General features: G+C 33.5%; 3 protein-coding genes across 3 annotated transcripts; 1 reads left to right on the forward strand and 2 right to left on the reverse strand.

Annotated features, from left to right (window-relative positions):
* Positions 1-4161: 4161 nt before the first annotated feature.
* Positions 4162-10017, reverse strand: LOC110621990 (sec-independent protein translocase protein TATA, chloroplastic). Its single transcript, XM_021766312.2, has 2 exons — positions 9531-10017; positions 4162-4461 (listed from the first exon to the last, which is right to left on the reverse strand). The coding sequence occupies exons 1-2, from the start codon at positions 9843-9845 to the stop codon at positions 4327-4329; spliced, it is 450 nt and encodes a 149-aa protein (XP_021622004.1). The 5' UTR covers positions 9846-10017; the 3' UTR covers positions 4162-4326.
* Positions 10018-10141: 124 nt separating this feature from the next.
* LOC110621989 (pentatricopeptide repeat-containing protein At3g18970) lies at positions 10142-12009 on the forward strand. The gene has a single exon (XM_021766311.2). The coding sequence runs from the start codon at positions 10318-10320 to the stop codon at positions 11749-11751; it is 1434 nt and encodes a 477-aa protein (XP_021622003.1). The 5' UTR covers positions 10142-10317; the 3' UTR covers positions 11752-12009.
* A 1124-nt stretch (positions 12010-13133) lies between these two features.
* LOC110621946 (light-inducible protein CPRF2) lies at positions 13134-17673 on the reverse strand. Its single transcript, XM_021766252.2, has 6 exons — positions 17113-17673; positions 15686-15782; positions 14779-14989; positions 14106-14181; positions 13906-14031; positions 13134-13769 (listed from the first exon to the last, which is right to left on the reverse strand). The coding sequence occupies exons 1-6, from the start codon at positions 17569-17571 to the stop codon at positions 13377-13379; spliced, it is 1362 nt and encodes a 453-aa protein (XP_021621944.1). The 5' UTR covers positions 17572-17673; the 3' UTR covers positions 13134-13376.
* Between the last annotated feature and the right edge of the window lie 2643 nt (positions 17674-20316).

Genomic DNA, 20316 nt, shown 5'->3' on the forward strand with positions numbered 1-20316 from the left:
GGTCAGTAATTGTACACATTTTCAAATATTTTTTCATTTATTAAAATTAAAATTATATTTTTAAATCATTCTTCATTTAATCACATGAATTAGATCGAATGATAAAATATTTAGGGTATATAACATTCTAAGTAGATTTTAATTTTCATTTTAGATCACCACATATATTAAATTATGTAAACTTTATGTTTAAAAAATGTTCAGATATGAGAAGTCTATTAAGTTTCATATTCGTTAGGTGTTAACTAAAAATATGTCACTCGTACATCAACTTGATTGTAGATAAAAATATTTTATATATGGTTTTGAAAAAATAACTTCTCAAAATTTTTAATAAAAATTTTAAATTACATTTTAATATGGAAACATTTAAATAATAAAATTTACAAAATAGTTAAATAAATTCACTCGTAGCAATATCTATATGTGAAAAAAAACTATTATTTAATTTTTATAATATAAGAAAATTTACAAATTAATTTTTTGATTTTAAAAAATATATTAAAATATTTTAAATATTTTAAAAAATTTAAAAATCTATATAATTTTAAAATATTTATTAGTTTGTTTCATAAATTTTTAAAAAATTTACTAATTCGTATCTTTGTATTAGGAATATTTTAGACTTTTTACAATATTTAACGGATAAAATTAATAGACTTTTTAAAATGTTAGCAACGTCTTAATATATTTTTTAAAGAAAGTTTTACTATTTAATCTATGGATATTACCATTATTAATAAGTCGGTCCTTACATTTTTAAGAATTTATTTAAATATTCTTATCTTTTTTTCTCTATCAATAAAATAATTTTTTCATCTATTTTTACCTTTAAAAATATAATAATTTATTTCTATCTTTAAAAATATAGTAAAAGGCTACATTATCTTCCTCCTCTTCCTCCTCCTCTTCATCGTCTTTGATTTTGATTCTTCTTCTTCTAGACACCTCCTCCTCCTTCTTCTTTTTTGAGAAGGAGGAAGAGCGATTATTTCATTAACAAAGAAAAAAAATAAAAATATTTTAATAGATTTGAAAAATGATAAGAAAATTTTAATAGATTTTAAAAAATACATGACTAACTTGTTAATAATAGCAATATCCAGAAACTAAATAAAGGGTTTTATTTAAGAGCAAAATTGGATTTTAAAAATTTTCTCTCATATTTTTCATTTATTTTTAACGGAAATGAGAATGGAATAACTATTTCGTTGACAGAAAAAAAAAAAAAACTATTTTAATAGATTTCTAAAAATGTAAAAACTGACTTATTAATAATAAAAATATCCAAAAATTAAATAATAAATTTCTCTTTTTTTAAATTGAGAAATCAATTAATGAGTTTAATCATATCCGTGACTAAGTAGTAATGGACTCATAATTTGTAAATGAATTTAATTGATAAATCAAAATGTGATTAATTTAAATTTAGTAATATTTTGATTTTTTTAAGGTAATACTTTGAACTAGATCTATTAAGTAAAAAAATTAAGTAAAGCTCGGTTAAAATTTTAGTTGAGTTAAATCTTAAATAGTTAACGATGACCGCTGGTCTCAAAATCATTGCCCAAGTAAAAGAAATTAGGCCGAGATAAGCAATGGTGCAACACGTAATAAGAGAATAATCTCTCATCGGTTCTAGGTCTGTCTTTCTCAGCCGGTAGAATTTGGATGGAGAGAATCTAGCCTAAATGCCAATTAGCCTTCGTGAAAGGACAGATCTCGCAATTTCCGGAATTGTGTGATTGTGAAGGCCCAAAGCTATGCAATCAAAGTAAAAAAAAAAACCAGGTTGAGTTAAGCGCCGGCTCAATACGCAAAAAGAGAATGATCTTTCACCGGTCTCAAGCCTGCCTCTTTGAGTCGAGTAAGACTTGAACTGGTTTGAAAGAATCTAGCTCAAATGCCAATCAGTCTCGATGGAAGGACAGATCCCGCAACACTCGAAATTGTATTCAAGTGGCGCTAGATAGAATTAATGGCCGGCTAATAAGTGCTGAATAAAATTAAAAGGCTGTCTGACGAAAGGAAAGTATATAGCACATCAGTATCAGTTGCTTATGTGGCCGCCACTTGATGAGTGCTGAATAGAATTAAAAGGCTGACTTACAAAAGGATTACACGCCTAAAAAAATTAAAATGAAAGGAAATAGAAGGAAAAAAAAGAGAAAATAGAAAATAGAAACTAAATTTACCAAAATTTACTTTGAGCTTAAATCCATTTTGGAATCTCATACATTAATTAATAAATGGTTGGACTTATTTGTACTCCTAATTCGATCTAAAGTATGAGAACAAAAATCACGAATTATAATTTCACAAGAAAAATTAATTTTAAGTCCATATAATTTAGTGAAATTAACAGTTGGATCATTTTGTTTCAAAAAATATATTAATTAATTTATCTTTTTTAAATTGTTAAATGGTTAGTTTCTCCACTCATTTAAACCAGTATTAGTGTGTTAAATGCCTATAATATTAATTTTTTTAATTAGTTTCTATAATTTTAAAATATAATTATTTATTTCGTATAATTTTAAAATTATAATTATTTAAGTATTACAATTTCAAACAGTTTCAACATCACAACTAGTTTAGTCTCTACAATTTACAGGAGAGAGAAAATAATTAATGGTTTGAATAAATATGAATTAATTAATTTATTTTTAAAAATAAAGGAATCAAACAACAAGTTGTATGAGGTAAATAATAATTTTCCTATTTAAAGTTTAGATTTAATTGTACTCACAAGTTTAGTCTGGTGGTAAGTATATTTGAGTAAATTTAAGAGATTTTAGGTTCTACTCTCCCGATTTTTAATTTCCATTTAAAAAAAAATTTAGATTTCATTAAAAAAAAAGTAATTTTTAAAACAAAATTTGATATCATAAATCCCTAATTGTAAGTTAAAGTGAGATAAACGTAATTTAATAAACAAAACTCATCTTTTTATAAGACTTGACCATATAACAGTGAGATTAACTTGCAAGGATGATCTGTTCGATTTAATGATCAAAACCAATAAAACTTTTCAAAAGATGGAAGAAGAAATGACCGAATGTTTCTGAAACACATGATAAGATAATGATTAATTAGGATTGAAAAAGGCAAAGGAATTTTGCTCTATTCATACTCTTGACTTTGCTTATGATTAAAGCTTAAATGGGATTCATTTTGTTCTTTTCCTTGTGGGTATCACATTGATTTATAAATATCATCACAACCAAATTGCATCATTTTCTCCCTCATTTTCCATGTTCAGAATAAATAAAAAAAAATCAAAAATTCAATTTAACTGATTTTTTTTTTTATCAATCTTTGTTTTATATACCAATCTTTAGTGGGATTGATAAATGACAAAAATCATATACTCATTTCTCCATTTTTATATTATAGAGAAGATAAAAGTTTCTCTCTCTCACCAACTTTTGCCCTTCAGCCTTTATCAATCCTTTATGTTTTTATTATTAACTTTAAATGGTGCCTCTGTTTGTTAGGGTCAATTATCACCAATCCCTTTGTTCCTCTGAAAAGTTCACTAAGTGGGTTGCCAAGGTGGTCTGATTATTTAACAAAACATGACATATTACCCTGTTTTAAATTAGCTCAACTTGGATATATTTTACATTTCTGGTAGGCTGATTATTGGATTGTAGTGCTTAAAAAGTGTTCCATCATAAAGAAAAAGTTGGTTCATTTTTGGCTTTGTTGGGAAATTCATTTAAATAAATGAAGGTTCATCATCATTCTACATGTATTTTGGAGGCATTTATCCTTAACTTAAGCTTAGACACATACCCTGTTACCCTTAGGCTTCTTTTCATATGTTTTGAAGAAAAAACATCCCCATAACTAAGCTTCAATTTTGTATAGAAGACATCAATTCTAGGTTGATTAAAGTCTTATTCTATTTTAGGATAGGTCCTTCCAGATAGATTGGGTTGTAGGATTGAGGGAGGGCAACTTAGTGTTTTTTTTTTTTTTTTTTTTTTGTTTTTTTCTGAGTCGGTGGTTATTAGATATGGATGTTGCTGAGATTGCTCATATGTTGGCTTGAGTAGCTGTTTCTGAATATGATCTTGTGAAGTGAGAGTCTTCTCCTCCTTCCTATCTTTGTGATGTACCTTTTGCTGATATTAATGATTAATAGAAGTTGAGTGCTTTTGATTTAAAAAGAAAAAATCTCATTCTATTTGGTAAGTTGTTTGCATATTTTTGCTTTGCTTTCTCAGTAATCTACACTGCAGCAAAGAAATTTTGATCTGAACACATGGGTATTAAATAAGATAGTTGGGAAAATTGTATCAACTGCATATTTTTACAGACTCATGCACTCTCCTTTGAGCTTGAGATTTCAACGTCTTGTTTCTTCTCTTCACTGACTGCTGTAGGTTTTTCTCCTGGGCTATCTGATAGTGAATCAGGCTCCTTGCTAAGCTCAGATTCAAATTCTTTTGCAGCCTGCAAAATTACAATGATTACATACATCTGTTTTGCAATAATCATAAGACATATGAACATTGTTCAGAAATTTTCAGAAATAACACTTCAAATCATTAGCAGGCATTACTCAATATCAGAAGCATTGACCAAGAGCATATAGGTTCAGAAATAGGCTTAAGAAAGAAAACATCTACTTCCTTCCATATTCATGGCTGCTTACTATCAAGCATACAATGTAAGATAAAAGAACTTTACAAATATCACTCCAATATTGTTCGAACATTTGCCACTTGGCTAATAGTTTAGAGGTGGAGTGTCTATACCACTGTATAAGAGTTTTAAGAGTTATCGCCCAGACATCCCGTGCACCACCCCTTCAATAATAATAGTAATAGTAACTGATAATAAAGATAAATTAATCATATTTCTGGTTGGAATAGGATTTCATATGAGCTCACTAAGCTCTTTAGATTAAATCCATAACATCTCTCTTCGTAGTTTTAACTGCAATTAGATGATGCAATTCTACTTGGCTGACCAATTCACCGTGTGATTTCACCAAATGACCGATTTCCAGAGTATCCATCTTCAAGTTGCTGCAAAATGTTGTGCTACCTGTGGCTTTACTATTTATTGCTTCAATATGTAAGATACTCTATACAGCCCACCACAAGCATGTAATACCCGGCTAGACTCCGGTACCGGAATTCCTACCGTCCGGTGGAATCTCGGATGTCGGAGACCTCTAGAAGGGTAGAATCATGTTTTATAAAAATGTTTTAATGTGTTTTACGATTTTAAGTATGAAATTAAATGAGTTTTTGCATGAAAAGTCATAGGAGGAAAACCCAGGTTCGGCCGCCGAAAATCAAGTTCGGCCGCCGAACATGCATGCGTTTTGGAGGCACGTTAGGCCCCCGAAAGCATGAGTTAGGGAAGTCCAGGTTCGGCCGCCGAAAGTCAAGTTCGGCCGCCGAACATTGCATGGATGCGGAAGCGCATTCGGCCCCCGAACGTGGCCTGGCCAGCCACCTATAAAAGGGGCACTTAGCCGAAATGGGCGAGTTTTCTCCCATTTTCGGCCACAGCAAGCTTCCGACCTTCCCTTTGCAACTCTTGTGTTCTTCCTCCAAATCTCTTCCATTTTTCTTGAGTTTTAAACTCACATTGCAAGTTTTGAGCATTTAAACCAAGTTTTAGAGCTTTGGGAACTCAAGAGCTCATTTTCGTGGATCTCCAAGTTTAGGTCGTCTCCCTCTCGATCTTCAAGAGGTAAGAGCCGATCTTAAGCTCCTTATGTGTTTTAAATAAGTTTTATGCAAGATCTATGGGTAGAAATGCATGTTAGGTTATATGTTGAGTTATGGGTTAATATTGATGTTTTGAACAATGTGTGTTGATTGTGTGTGTTTGAAGTGTTGTAGTTGGGGTATATGACTGTTTGAGACCCCTAGGAACTTGTATGCATGTTTTGGTTGAGATTTATGCATGATTTGAGGTTTTGGGAGGCAAGGGGTTCATGTGAACCAAGTTTCTGCCCTTCTGGCAGAAACCAGGTTCGGCCGCCGAAGGGAGTTTCGGCCGCCAAACCCCCTTGTGGAGGCAGCATTCGGCTGCCGAAGCTTGCCCCCGAAAGAAGACTTTCGGATCTGTCTGGGACTTTCGGCCGCCGAAGGTGCCGCCGAAAGTGCCTGACTTTCGGCTCTGGAGGGGCTTTCGGCCGCCGAACCTGCCGCCGAAAGTGCCCTGTTCAGCCATTTCTTACATGTTTTTATGTGATGTTTTTATGATATTTTAGGGGGTTTTTGGGGAGTAGTTTAGAGTTATGTTCTAGCATGTTTGGTCCCTCATTTGAGTTCACCTGTGTAGGTTCGGACCCGAGGAACCGAGGACCCCAGCAGTGAGGTCAGCTGCTTCGGTGTTGTCAGAGTCAGCCAGAGGTGAGTGGAACTAAACTTAATCTTTTAAATTAAATGTTTTATCATGTTTCATGCATCATGATCATGCAATAGGGTGATTGCATTAGTTTCACGAATATGCCGCATTGCATCATGTGTTGTTGATGTGGGTGAATGTTGGATGACCCAATTAGTCCATGACAGGAAGACCAGGACCCCATTCTACGGCCTGGCACGGAAATGAAAGACCAGGACCCCATTCTACGGCCTAGCACGATTGTGGACTCGAAGACCAGGAGCCCAGAGGAGGCCCTGGAATAATGGTAAGTAATGTATGTATGACAGGAAGATCAGGACCCCATGCTACGGCCTGGCACCATGTTAGCTTGGACTAATTGGTGACAAGTTCACCCAACCCTTATGTGAATTGTCTGTGTTATGATGCATTTCATTAAAGCATAGTGTTAATATGTTTTATAGTTCAGCTCACTGGGCTTTTAGCTCACCCCTCTCCCTTTACCCCCAGGCTTGCAGGTACAGTATAGTGCGGGAGTCCGGATAGAGTAAAGAAGTCATGCTTATGTAATAGCTAGCAATGGACATGATCAGATTGTAATGTCTTAATCAGTATAGATATGTAATGAGATGATGTATATAGATTTTAGAGTTGTGCTTGACCATAGATTGTTGTTATCCCTCGTTAATTACATGATCTTAGAGATTTTTTTTATGATGTTTATGTAAACCAACTCAACATATGTTATGTCACCCCTTTCGGGGGCACTGATGAGATCCCACAGAGGGATCAATATTATGTTTATATTTATGCAGGTTGAGTTTGGTTGATGAGTATGGAAAGAAAAGTTTTAAATTTTTATGTATGATTGTTGATCATGTATGGGATTATACAGGTTTACAGGTTATATGTCAGGCTTGCTACGGGTTCCGGCGGCCTTAAGCCGATCTGGATCCTAGCGCCGGTAGCGGTCCGATTTTCGGGTCGTTACAGAAGCAAATGACTATGCTCTCCCAACTATAAAAGATAGCAAATGACTATGCTCTCCCAACTATAAAATTCCATTGCTTTTGCATGATGAATATAGTCAATGCATTAAAAAAGATAGCACCTGAGATTTGCAAATGACTGCCACAAACTATAAAAGAACCCAAATCTTGGAGCATGTAGCTTCAATCCTTGTTGCTTTTACACGACACAATTTTTTGAAGATAGAACACCACAGATCAACTGGGGTACAATTCCTTCACTATAGAAGCCATCTACTAACACTGAAAAATGGCAAAATAAGCCACAATCGTTGCAGTATGATACCTTCTAAAAGCAGAGTGGTCAGCACACCACAGTGCCCACAAACATGTTAATTTGCCCTCAATCCACATGTCAGTATTAACAAAGAAAAGTATAGTTTATTGTAAGTCTGAATGGTCTCAAACATGACAAAGAAGAGTAAAAATTGCCAAACAAAAGTCAAAGAACTGCTTCAAGGCACAGATCTCCAGCAAAACCTTTCAATCAATATTAAGGGGTTAAGCAGTACTCCTATTTATTTGTTTCCAGAAACAAAGGAATAGGAACCTACTTGCAAACTGCAATGTTGGTCATAAATGCGCAGTTCATTGCTTGTCCATGAAATTCAACGCTCCAATCCATCTATTTGAAGCCAAAATTTTCGTTCTGCCCATTGAGAACAATTTCACTGATATTTATGGTGGATAGCTCATTGCATGCCACACTTTGCTTATTCCAAAACAGGTTTTGCTTCTAAGAGGTTGAAATCAATAAACAAATTCCTTCATTTTTTCGTCAATGTCAACCTTTTGTTGTTGTTTTTGCTGGTTTGGCATTAAGGCTTAGTTGTTGTCGTCGACCTTTAATTGGAAAATTCTAACTTCTCCTACAAATAGGTACTCAGGAAGTGGTTACGGTGATTTATGAATTATGAGCAAGTATGATTTACAAATCAATGGTACTGACATGTCAAGGTTCTACAGTCAGAAAGGCAAAGGAATTTGAATCCATATGTTACACCAGGCTAGAGATTTATCCACTTATACACATATAAATGGAAAGAGGCAAGTGGGCAATCTAACAAATTCATTTTTGTATGTAAATAATGTTGTAAGTAGAAAAGGCATTGTTTCGCTTTTCATGCTCCCTCTTTGCTTATATATAGGTTTGGGTTTGGGAACCGACAAGAAAGACTTGTTAAGGCTTCAATGCAGTTAAAGACTAACTTGGTTAACTTATAATAAGGTGTATGGTTAGTCACTGTCACTTCAATGATTATTACTCCCAAACTTTGGGTTACTTCAGATTGAAATCTAAATCAAAAAGGGAAGACGTTCGACAACATGGAAGCATCAAGATGGGTGGAAAATGAAATTACTAGATATCTGAAGGGAGAGAGGCGAGGAGCGAAAGAGACAGGAGGATAGCAGCGGCTTAGAATTTCTGTTCTAAATTCTATGACTGCCATTCAACCAAAAGTTTTCTCATCCACTGTAGAAGAAAGTAGTCCAAACATCACCCACAATTCTGCAAATCAAACAAAAAAACAATCCAAGGACAACAAAAATAGATAACCAAGAAGCACTAGCCTAACCATTGATTAAGGGCGTTAAAACTGAAAAGAAACTCCATGTTTGTTGATAGATCATATTTATAACTATGGGTTTCAGCTTCTTTTACTGTGGAGGTATCTGCAATGTATTAGTGTATCGTCCTTGTGGTATGTAGTGCATGTTGTTAATCCAGGATAGAAAGGACCGACCAGACTAAAGTCTATCACTCAGACCCATCACCAGAGAGCTCCAGTGAAATGAATCATAACTATTTAGGATATTGAGCCACAGTTTTTATCGTATCAAAATCACATTGCAGAAACATGATGCAATTTCTCCTTTACCCAGCTGATTCTCCCCACCCTTGAAAAAGAAATCCAAACCAAAATTAAGCTTAATACAATCATCCAACTCAACCAGCTTCTGTAGTTATTCTCAGGAAAACTTAAGCAGCATATCCTCAAAGAAAAAACTATTGAAGAGAATGCATAACTACCAACTGACTTGATCGTAATTCCTTTTCCCGCAATAGCATAAAACACAATGTAAAGTTAAGAACTTTCTATCATTTAGTGGTAACCAAAACAGACCCAGATGAAAAGTACCAACCTGCTGGAAGCTCTTGACAGTCTTCCCAATGCTCTTCCCAACTTCAGGCAGCTTCTTGGGCCCAAAAACCAGAGCAGCCACTCCAGCAATCACAACCAACTCAGGCACTCCGAGACCAAACAAAGCATTGCAAGTAAGACCCTTTCTAGTTCTCTGAGTTCTACATCTGCTTTTACCTAAAACCAGAGCATCATCGCGAGACTTGCTGGTTGTACACAAAAGAGTTGTGCCCTGAAAGAAGGTGGAATAAGAAGAACAGAAAGGGAGAGCAAGTGGGGGCCTCGAGAAGGAGAGAGTTATAGATGAAATCTCCATGGTCCTAATTCTGTAAACTGTAATCTATATTTGATTTTTTTTTTGTTGATGGGTTGTGGAGATTTTGGTGGATTGTGTGAAAGTCTGAGGAAGATAGGTGGGCTGGAACTCTGGATATGGTGGGGCGGAGTTTTGGATATCCGGGAACCGGGATTACGGATTATCTCCACTTTGATCATCATAAATAAATAAATAAATAAAAAGCATTCATTTTTATTAATATCATTTTCTAATTCAATTCAATATAAATAATTTGCATCAAAATAATACTATAAATTAGTAAGGATGTGAGTTCTACATATATAAGGTTGAGAATACCTTAATTTTATAAAGCCATAAAATTTCAAGTTTAAGTTCCGACAAAGATAGTTAAAAAAAGAGAATGACAATTGCCAAGAAATCCAGTAAACTCTCGAGCATCAAAGGTTGCATCTTCACATGTTGTCTATCTTGACCTTGCTTTCTTGAATTCATGTACATGCATGAACTCCCCAGAATTAGGTGTCTCTCCCTCTTACGCTTGAAGCCAACAACCACGCAGCAATCCAACCAAATTCTTGCCCAATTGATCATTCATGACCTCAAATCACCTACCCTTTTGGCCAAGCTAATACAGCAATATTGTTCTTTATCAAGCAGACACCAAGCCCAGTTGATATTCACGCACTTTCACAACTCAAACCTGTTTCTCTTTAACACTTTGATTAGGTGCACCCAACCTCGAGACTCCATACATATTTTAACCAATTGGATTCCCAATAATGGCCTGGCTTTCGATGATTTTACTTATCTTTATTTTCTAGGTTCTTGTGCCAGATCTCCTTCGTTGTCAACATTATGGCTGGGAAGACAAGTACATGCACAAGCCCTCAAATTTGGGTTTATGTCAAATATTTTGCTGGCAACTACGTTGATACATTTCTATGCCAATAACAGGGATGTTTATTCAGCGAGAAAAGTGTTTGATGAAATGACTAAAAGAAGTGTGGTTACGTGGAATGCAATGATAACGGGGTATAGTTCACAGAAAGAGAAGGCCAAAGAATGTGCTCATGATGCCCTCCTGTTGTTTAGAGACATGGTGGTTGATCTTTATGGAGAGAAACCAAATGATAGGACCATGGTTTGTGTTCTTTCTTCAAGTTCACAACTGGGGGTGCTTGAGAGTGGGGTTTGTATTCATGGTTATATAGAGAAGACTATTCGTAAGCCTGAAAGTGATGTTTTTATTGGCACTGGTTTAGTTGATATGTATTTAAAATGTGGGTATCTGGATGGTGCTTTAAACATCTTTTCAGAAATGAGGGTGAAGAATGTATTGACTTGGACAGCAATGGCTACTGGCTTAGCCATTCATGGTAAAGGGAAAGAAGCATTAGAGCTCTTGGATGTCATGGCCGCAGGTGGTGTTAAACCTAATGCAGTGACTTTCACTAGCTTATTTTCAGCTTGTTGTCATTCATGCCTTGTTGAGGAGGGGCTTCAATTGTTTCACAATATGGAGAGCAAATTTGGTCTTGAACCTCAAATACAGCACTATGGTTGCGTTGTTGATCTTCTCGGCAGAGCAGGGCACTTAAAAGAAGCATACGAGTTCATAGCAGGCATGCCAGTTAAGCCAGATGCTATCTTGTGGAGGAGTCTATTAAGTGCCTGTCAAATTCATGGGGACATTGTGTTGGGTGAGAAAGTGGCAAAGGTGCTCCTCAACTCACATCAAGAAAAGAATTTTACCGTTTCGAATTATACAGGTGAGGACTATGTAGCGTTGTCAAATATTTTTGCCTCAGCAGAAAGGTGGGAAGAGGTGGAGACGGTGAGAAAGGAAATGAAGGTTAAGAGGATAGAAACAAATCCTGGTGCTAGTTCAGTTCAAGCCATTAACGACCACCCTTTCGGAATTTGAGTGTAGAATGGAGTATTAATTGGGCAGGTGATAAAATTCAAGATGTGAACAGTAGAAGATAACTAAACGGGAAATCAGATGCAGAAACCGATGATGAAGATAGATGTAAGATGTGCGTAAAGACAGTAGGATCAGAAAGAGTAAGTGTGTGGCTATAACAATGTAATGCAGGAAAGAAAGATCTCACACTTGCTATTCCCTCGAAATTGCTTGTGTAATAAAAGGAGTGAATTCATGCAATGGTTCTAGGTTATACAATTTTGAAAACGTAGCACCTATTACCTGACCTCTTGTTAGGATATAATGATCAGCAATTCTTCTGTGCTCATGTACAATTGCAAGCTTAAACACTTTCATCTGCCTCTGCCCTTGACATTATTCTTTGCTGGGTGAATTATACTTTGATCTCTAAATTTTAACATAATTAATGGATCAATTTTTATATTTTTAAAACCAAACGCGTTTATCCAAATTAGAGATTTCTCCATCCATTTTTGTCATTGATAAATTACACTTAAATTATTGAGTTTTAGCATAATTAATAGACCGTGCTTTATATTTTTTAAATTGTACACTTAAATTCCTCTGTCTATTCTCATCTATTATAATTTAAATATTATTATAATTCTTATTTTTTTATTTAAAATAACACTTAAATTTCTATTAACTTTTGTCTATAATATCTCATTTAACTGATTTTAATATTTTTTATTCTTTAATTTTCATTTATTAAAATACTTAAATACTAATAACTTTAAAATTTTTAAAAATAATTACAATTTCAAATATCTTTAAATAGTATCGAGTAATTTTTAAATAGATTATAAACTTTTATAATTAGTATTTTAGGAAGAAATTATACTTTTAAAAATAATTTGATTATCTACTAGTTTTAAATTAATGTTAACTGTAATTTTATAGAGAAATTTAAAGACTTAATTTTAAAAATATAAGACGGATTCGTCAATTATATTAAAATTTAGGAACCAAAATATAATTTATACAATATCAAATTTTTACCTATATTGGAAAAAATTTAAGTGTCTATAAGAGTATTAGGTGTTTATTGAATTTAAGTGTTTATAAGAGTATTCATATGTTAATTTTCCTCTAATCAATTGACTAATAGAATTATGGATGATTTAAGCGTGTGATTTTAAAAATATAGGACCGATCCGTTATTTAACTTAAAAACTAAAGTGTAATTTATACTTCTTTGTATCGTTCAGGAGTTGTAGAATAAATATACTCTCAGAATAACCTGAAACGAACATGCTGTGAAACTGTTGGACTCAGCAATGCTTGCACAAAAACAGCCCGAGAATATCTCGCCTGCAAGTCCTAAACGTTCAAAGAAACACAACAGCTTGGAAATTTGATGGTTGTGTTGATGATAAAGAATTAAACTCTCACTGATCACCTATGATGAACTGTTCCATACAAGAAGTTGCTGTCACATAATAAATTGAAGGTTAAAATAACAGCTTGATTCAGCGTGTAGTTACATAAAGAATGGAGCCTTATACATACAGTTGCAACTGAAAATCATACTGCAACAAAATGCTCATTGACAATATCCTTCAGCAAAACCATCTTTACACTTGGGACCATTCTGTTTGTTACAGCTACTCCCTGTTGGACTGGGGCTCAGAAGGAGTTACACCCCCGCGGATACGTTTCTGCAAGTGCTCCAAGCTAGCCACTCGCTGCAAAGAAGCCGTTCGTCCCAACTTGTTCCCTGTTAGTCCTGCTGCTTCAGAATGTGGCCGCACATTTTCAACTGAAGAGATGTCCGCCAAAGCACTGTTGACTCCTAGGTCATGAGCGGATACAGCATGATTTTGAGGCTGACACAACTGATGCTTTGGGTCATCTTGGACAGCAACAGCAGCATCTGTTGATGGTTCAGAAGGACTTCTATCAAATGATGGCATGCTTGTTGTGGATATCTCAGGCATAGCATGGAACATTGGATTCAAACCAGTAATCCTTTTGACAGTCTCCTCGGCCATCTTCACCTGGATAAGCAATCATTATATGATACTATGTTAGTTTTCTGCCCTCCTTTTGTATGTGGAGATCCCCTTAACATCCATCATGTTATTACATCTACCATGGTTTTCAAGTTCATCCATGATATTTTTATCAAGTTACCTTTGCTCTCAATGTTTCAACATCAGCTTTTAGAACTCTGTTATCTACAGCTGCCTCATTGTACTTCTGGCTTACGTCAGAGAAACGTTTTAATAACGAAGAATTTTCAACTCTCAATTGAGAAACCTATAACAACAAAGTAGTTTCACAGAGTGAGATATTTATAAGTGAAAGTGAGTGGCCAATTAAAAGAACCAAACCTGTGTCTCAAGCTCAGTCAAATGGGCCTGTTTTCTTCTTCTTGATCGTCGAGCCGACTCTCTATTTGAAAGCATTCTGACAAAAAGCATTCATAGAGAACAGAAATTATCAGCAGAAGTATCAGAAGAATAAAATCGATCAACTGTAAGCAAATAAACAGGGAAATTTTGTAACGTGTCACCATGTGCATTAAATATGACACCAACTACTACTTTCTAACAGCATGATATTAACCTTCGAAGATAGAAGCGCTTGGAAGACCAAAAATAGACCTTAGAGAAAGAAAATAATTTGATCAAAATCCTTTGGGTTAAGCAGGCGTATTTCATTTGACATACAACCTAACTCCTCGTGGATAAATTTACCCCAAGAGCACACTGTAAATTCAGTTTTATGTATTGTCAATACATATAGTGAAAAAATATATTACATGTTTGACTGGATATTCTCTTCACCACCTTATCTAGCATGCAAAATACACTCTACTCTGTAGGATCGTGGTAAGAAAAAAGAATAATTGCTGCTGTTAAAGACGACATCCAGAAAATGTGGTCTTACATGAAGATGTGAGTCATGTGACACTTATCAAAAATATAGAAAAATAAAAAACTGAATTTCATCATGCTAGGAGCAACAAATATGCACAACAAGAGCATCAGAGACAATGGTTACCTCCTTACACGTTTTGCATCAGCAGGGTCCATATTCTCTGTTATTTCAGTTTCCTCTTCATTTTCATCATCTTCTGACTGTTCTCTCGATGATCCACTTGTCGTTGGCTTCAAAGTAGCTCCTGATTTCTTTCGTGCGCTGGATAAGGAGGAGATTCCAACTGGTCCATTAGCATCCATATCTTGTGACCTGGATAAGTCACCTCCAGCCCCTGTACATGCAATTAATAATAGGTAATTAATATATAAACATACTTGTGAAGACATGTTCAACCCTACACAAAGAAATTATGCTGAAGTGAAAAACACAGGGAAAATGCATTATAAAAGAATTTTGTCTGCTTGTGTCATCCGGGTGCAAATATCTTGATATCATTGGAATAGTGCTAGGAAAAATCCAGCAAGACTTAAATTACACAATGATCAAATTTTGCCCTTCTCAATACAACTCAGATTCTGCCAAAAAAATTTTTTTTTACCTGTTAAGTTTTAACCAATAGTATGAGCAAGACAAGTATCAATTAATCTGTCCAAGCATGGGTTTGATGTTTGTTTGAATCTTATAAACTAACTGCTTGAATAAGGTATTTAAGAGGAAAAGCTGTAGTAACTCTTATGGAAGCTTACATTACATTTTTGTGGTCATTTAACATTAGAATGACTATGCAACTAGCCACGCTTTTTCGAGATTGACAAACTTTGCTGATTATTTAAGCTGCTTTTACAATTATACAAGGATCCAGGACAAGAATACCCAAGGCATCAAACTACTCTCGGCAGTTTCTTTGCCAATCTAATATTTATGCAATTTATCCACCCTTATTATAATGAACGCTTTCACATTCAAAAATGGTAAGTAATTACATTTATACACATGGACATTGACTCATAGATTCTGTGATGCAAACCTTTAGAAGTAGCATGAGTTCCTAATTGTGAAGCATTTGAAGCCTGTGATCCACTGTCAGCTCTAGCAGGAGAATCTTGAGGTCTCAGAAAAGATGTCTATTGGCAAGAATATATCATATTAAATTAACCAACATATAACTAAATAATTAAAAAGAAGTTGCAATGACAAGGATGCCTTTGAATTTTCTTCATTAAAGAAAAAATGCAAATCAAGATAAATGATAAAGCAAGTTGGATACACCAAGTCCAAGATTCAAATGCAACAAATCTTTATAGTAAGAACTAAGGAATAAGAAGTGACAAAATGTCCATGCTGCATGTATGAAGTAATGCTACATTATCACAGGAATAATATCAAGCATCTGAATCACAATACATAACCCCGTCTGATAAACATGTGAATAAGCATCTCACCGCTATCGCTTATAAGTCTCATGATTCCCATTTGCTAAAAGTAAAACTTGTTCAAATACCCAGTTTTACCTCATAATATTGTGATTACAGTATTAAACTTATGCATAAAGAAGCTTTTAGTGTTTGCTTTATAAATCTTCATTTTCATATCAGCAAGCCAAAACATAGTGACTTTTATATTCTGTTCAGAAACTAGGGACCTCAGATTCTAAAATAGACATCAAGCTATAAATTCTTCACCGCAGAAGAACAGCTTTCATAGCCTTTTCAATCAACAATTCAAGCTACATTTGGACCATTACTCGTTCAGTTAAAATGACTATTGACTCATAATTACTTTGGTTAATCTTCAATATGCTTGGCTACCTTGGATTAACTAATTTTTTGCCGTATGTTTCACATCTTTGGGATCCTACTATTCTGAGTGTAACCAAAATAGCTGCCTTTTAAGACTTATCGGTTCTCTGATTTAGTTTTGGTCAAGCTTCAGGCGGAGTTTCCTTTATGCAGCTCATGCCTACTTTATCTAATTATCTTTGGTCCTTGAATGCCCACAACAAAAACCGTATAGCTATTTCTAACTGGAAAAGAGAGGGATGCTAGTGGAATGCCTGTACACAAAAGCTATTTTGAAAAGGTGAATTTAGGCTACAAAAACAGTAAAAGAAGGCATGTTTAACACCATTCTCCACTCTACAGAACAATCAACATGTAAAACTGAAAATAGCATTATTTGCTATTTCTTTTTTTCAATTATCTCTGCAAACAATTACAACCTTAAAATAGAAAGCTCCCAAAAAGGAGGAGAGGAAAGGGGATAAAAAGACAAGAAGCTTACCTTACAGACCTCTTCTCCAACAGAGTGGCTGAGTTAAATTGTTTTTTTTTTTTTCATTTATAAAAATAATAATAATAAATAAAAATAGAAACTTTTCTTTTCTATAATCGTTTGACTATTAGAAAAATAATAAAAAAGGAGAATAAGACGGAGAAGAATGGGAGGAAAAATTACCCGGGATTGGGCAGCAGCGGCGGCGCAAGCCAATTGAAGTTTGCTTTTCAAGAACGCCTGGTACTCCTCGGAATCCACAGGAATATTGGGAGGAGCACCGGGAGCCGCAGCTTCATTAAACGACGGGGTACATCGCCCATTGCTAAAAGACGAAGACGCAGTCGTTTTGTCATTAGCACCAGAAAAAGAATCATTATCCTTGTCCTTGATCTCAATGACGTCGCTTTTATCGCCAGCGGGAGCTGAAGAAGATTGCGGCGAGGAGTCAGATGCAGAGGCAGAGGCAGAGGCAGAAACAGCCACAACAGAAGCCTCTTGAAGAAAGCGTTGAAAGGCCCACTCAGAAGCGCTCCGGTTCATCTTGGAGTAATCATCCGGTTGAGCTGAAGCTGGGGGCGTCTGTGACGGCGGTGACCAGAACTGGTCAGAAATTTCTCCGACTGAGAATACCCTATCCATATCGGCGAATGCTATGCGGGAGGACCGTTGGTGTTTGTTTAATTGGTTTTTTCCGTTTATCTGATGTGGGTCTGAGGTGGAATTGGATAAAATGCGGATTTGTTGGTTTTTTTCGTGAAAGAAAATTAATTAATTAAAACTCATTTCAAAAAAAAAAATTATTTATTTATTTTTATATTCCTCGTGTATATAGAATTTATCATTTCTTTTGTCCGCGCAAGGAATTGAAATCTCGTCAAAGGCTATGTAGTTTAATTTGTCTACCTACATCTCTCAATTTTAATTTCTATAATAAAATTCTTTAAATTTTAATATGAGTTTGACAATATGACTTGCTAACAGGGATTTATAATTTAATTTATATTTAAATTTCATTTATTATTTATAAATTTAGATAAATAAATTACAATAATTATTTAACTCTAATTTATATGACAAAAAATTATAAATTTTTCTTTTAGGCTTTATTTGAATAAATTATTCACAATAAAAAATAATTTAATTCTCATATAATTACTATTTTTTACCTGATTTACGTTATAATCATAGGATTCAATTTTCACATAATCAAGTAATTACTTTAATTCATATAAATTATCATAGGAGAAGACTTGGAAGAATAATCATAGGTGACCATTGCACTTATCACAAAGAAAATTCCCAATAAATATTATTTTCACTATTTTTTATTATTTATCGTTTAAAATTTTTAAAAATAATAAACACACCAAATTTTAATAAAAATAGGAATAAAGGGATTTTATTACTCTTTAGTCAAAATATTTATACAAATAATACGAACCTATTTAAAACTCCACATAAAGTGTAAATTAAAAAATATATATATTTAATGAAACACTGAAATTATAGAACAATGCTTATTTAAGAAAAATTAAAACGATAAATAACAAAAAAAATCTGGGAGGTATAATAAATAAATTAAAAATTAAAAAAAATGATAATTTGGCTTCCTCCATGCTGTAACACTTTGTTCGTTGTATGTAGGCTCTAGTGGCCAACATACAAAGATGGACTAAAAAAGATATTATTTTTATTATTATTTTCTTATTTTTAATTAGAAAGTGGAGTGTGTTTAATCTACTTTATTGTGAACCAGTGACGATTATTTTAGAAAAAGAAGAATGAATATGTTAGCATGATTATAAAAAATCACTTTCAATAATTATAAAAAATTTATTTAGTATAATTAAAATAATTATTATTATTTTTATTATAATTAATTCATACTCTCATCTATATATATAGATGTAATATTTCTGTAAAACATATATAATATAAATACATATAATTTTTTCATTATTATCTGTACTCTTTCTGCTAATATAATATCAAAACTGTAAGATTTCGATTTTTAATTTTGAGATTTCTTTTCTTTCTGCAATTTTAATTAGTTAACTCTACCTGTATTTCACATACTGTTCATATATATTTCTTTGCAATTAAGGAATAAACGGAGAAATATGACATTTCAAAATCTATTGCAACGGCTCTAACCGACTCCAATTATAATCTTTAAATTCTATGAAAAATTTTTAATAGATCGTAAATTTTGACACATTGTCATTGATGATATTGTTAAGTAAACAAAAAAGAAAGATGAAATTAATGTAAAATTTACAGAACGTTTAGAGAATTGAAATAGTAAAAATTACCAAATTATCACATCGTTATGCAATATCTATGCCCATTAATTTACATTCAATTTGCTGTAATTATGTTAAAGAAATATTCTATAATTATGCTTAGTCTGATTTTTTATAAACATGCAGAATAGATTTTACTAAAATTTTAAATTTTATGAAATAATTCATTTAAAAAATTAAATTTCTATAAAAAATAAGTAAAAATAACCTGTGAAGGACTAATTACGTTACAAGATTTTTTTTAAAAAAAATGATTATACGGCTGAAAAGCGAAATACGAATTAAGGATATGGAATATTAAGTTAAGAGAGTCAAAAACAAAATTAGCTCCATTCATAGATATCCTTACCCATTTAATCACTCAAAATTAATTGAAATAATCTAAATTAATTAAAGCATCTTATGTGGAGTGTGATAAAAAGCCAAACAGAACAAAAATATTTAGAGAGAGTCATAGATGTTGATAATGATATTTTGAGGATTATGTCGTTATATTTAATGATTTTCATCGTAATTGATGGTTAATAGGCTATGGATACTATTGTGTCTTTCCCTTTGTGAGTGGTGCTTGGCCGATAAAATCTCAAATCTAAATTTGTAATAGTTCTGGATGTTTATTTTTTGAATTGATAGTTTGAAGGATGGTTGGTTGAGTTTTTCATTATTGTTGGGGTTGGTTGCTAGTTGTTTGTACATTTCTTTATTTTTAGTTTTAGTTTTCTTTTCACTTTTTGGTTGTTGATGGGTTTATGTGCTTTTCTTTCTTTACCTGTGGCTGAAGTGGAGGTTTCATGGGGTGGCGCCGTTTTTAGGCTAGTGGTACGCGTGGGGGCTTGAGTTTTAGGGATGGAAGTGTCTGTACTTGATCCAATAGGTTTTAAAGCAATAAATTTTGCATGTAAAAAAAGAAGCGTAATTTTATTATTAAAATATTTTTATGAATATTAACCTTTTTAAAATAAAATAATTAATGTATCTAATGAAGTTAAATTTTAAATACTCAATTGTTATTCACTCCAAAACTTAATTTAATAAAAAGTGCATCCTGTAGTCTTGAAAGGTCTAAGGTTCGACTCTCCCG

Source organism: Manihot esculenta, chromosome 9 (assembly GCF_001659605.2).
Source record: "Manihot esculenta cultivar AM560-2 chromosome 9, M.esculenta_v8, whole genome shotgun sequence".
Lineage (NCBI taxonomy): Eukaryota > Viridiplantae > Streptophyta > Magnoliopsida > Malpighiales > Euphorbiaceae > Manihot > Manihot esculenta.

Bases quoted from the DNA above. Each gene is read 5' to 3' on its own strand.
- LOC110621989 (XM_021766311.2), top strand. From the start codon at position 10,318: ATGTACATGCATGAACTCCCCAGAATTAGGTGTCTCTCCCTCTTACGC.
- LOC110621990 (XM_021766312.2), bottom strand. From the start codon at position 9,845: ATGGAGATTTCATCTATAACTCTCTCCTTCTCGAGGCCCCCACTTGCT. The intron at 4,462-9,530 runs GTTGGTACTTTT...GTAATTTTGCAG, and splicing joins CTGTCAAGAGCTTCCAGCAG to GCTGCAAAAGAATTTGAATC.
- LOC110621946 (XM_021766252.2), bottom strand. From the start codon at position 17,571: ATGGATAGGGTATTCTCAGTCGGAGAAATTTCTGACCAGTTCTGGTCA. The intron at 14,990-15,685 runs GTTTGCATCACA...TTGCATGTACAG, and splicing joins AACTCATGCTACTTCTAAAG to GGGCTGGAGGTGACTTATCC. The intron at 14,182-14,778 runs GTAACCATTGTC...GCTTTTTGTCAG, and splicing joins GATGCAAAACGTGTAAGGAG to AATGCTTTCAAATAGAGAGT.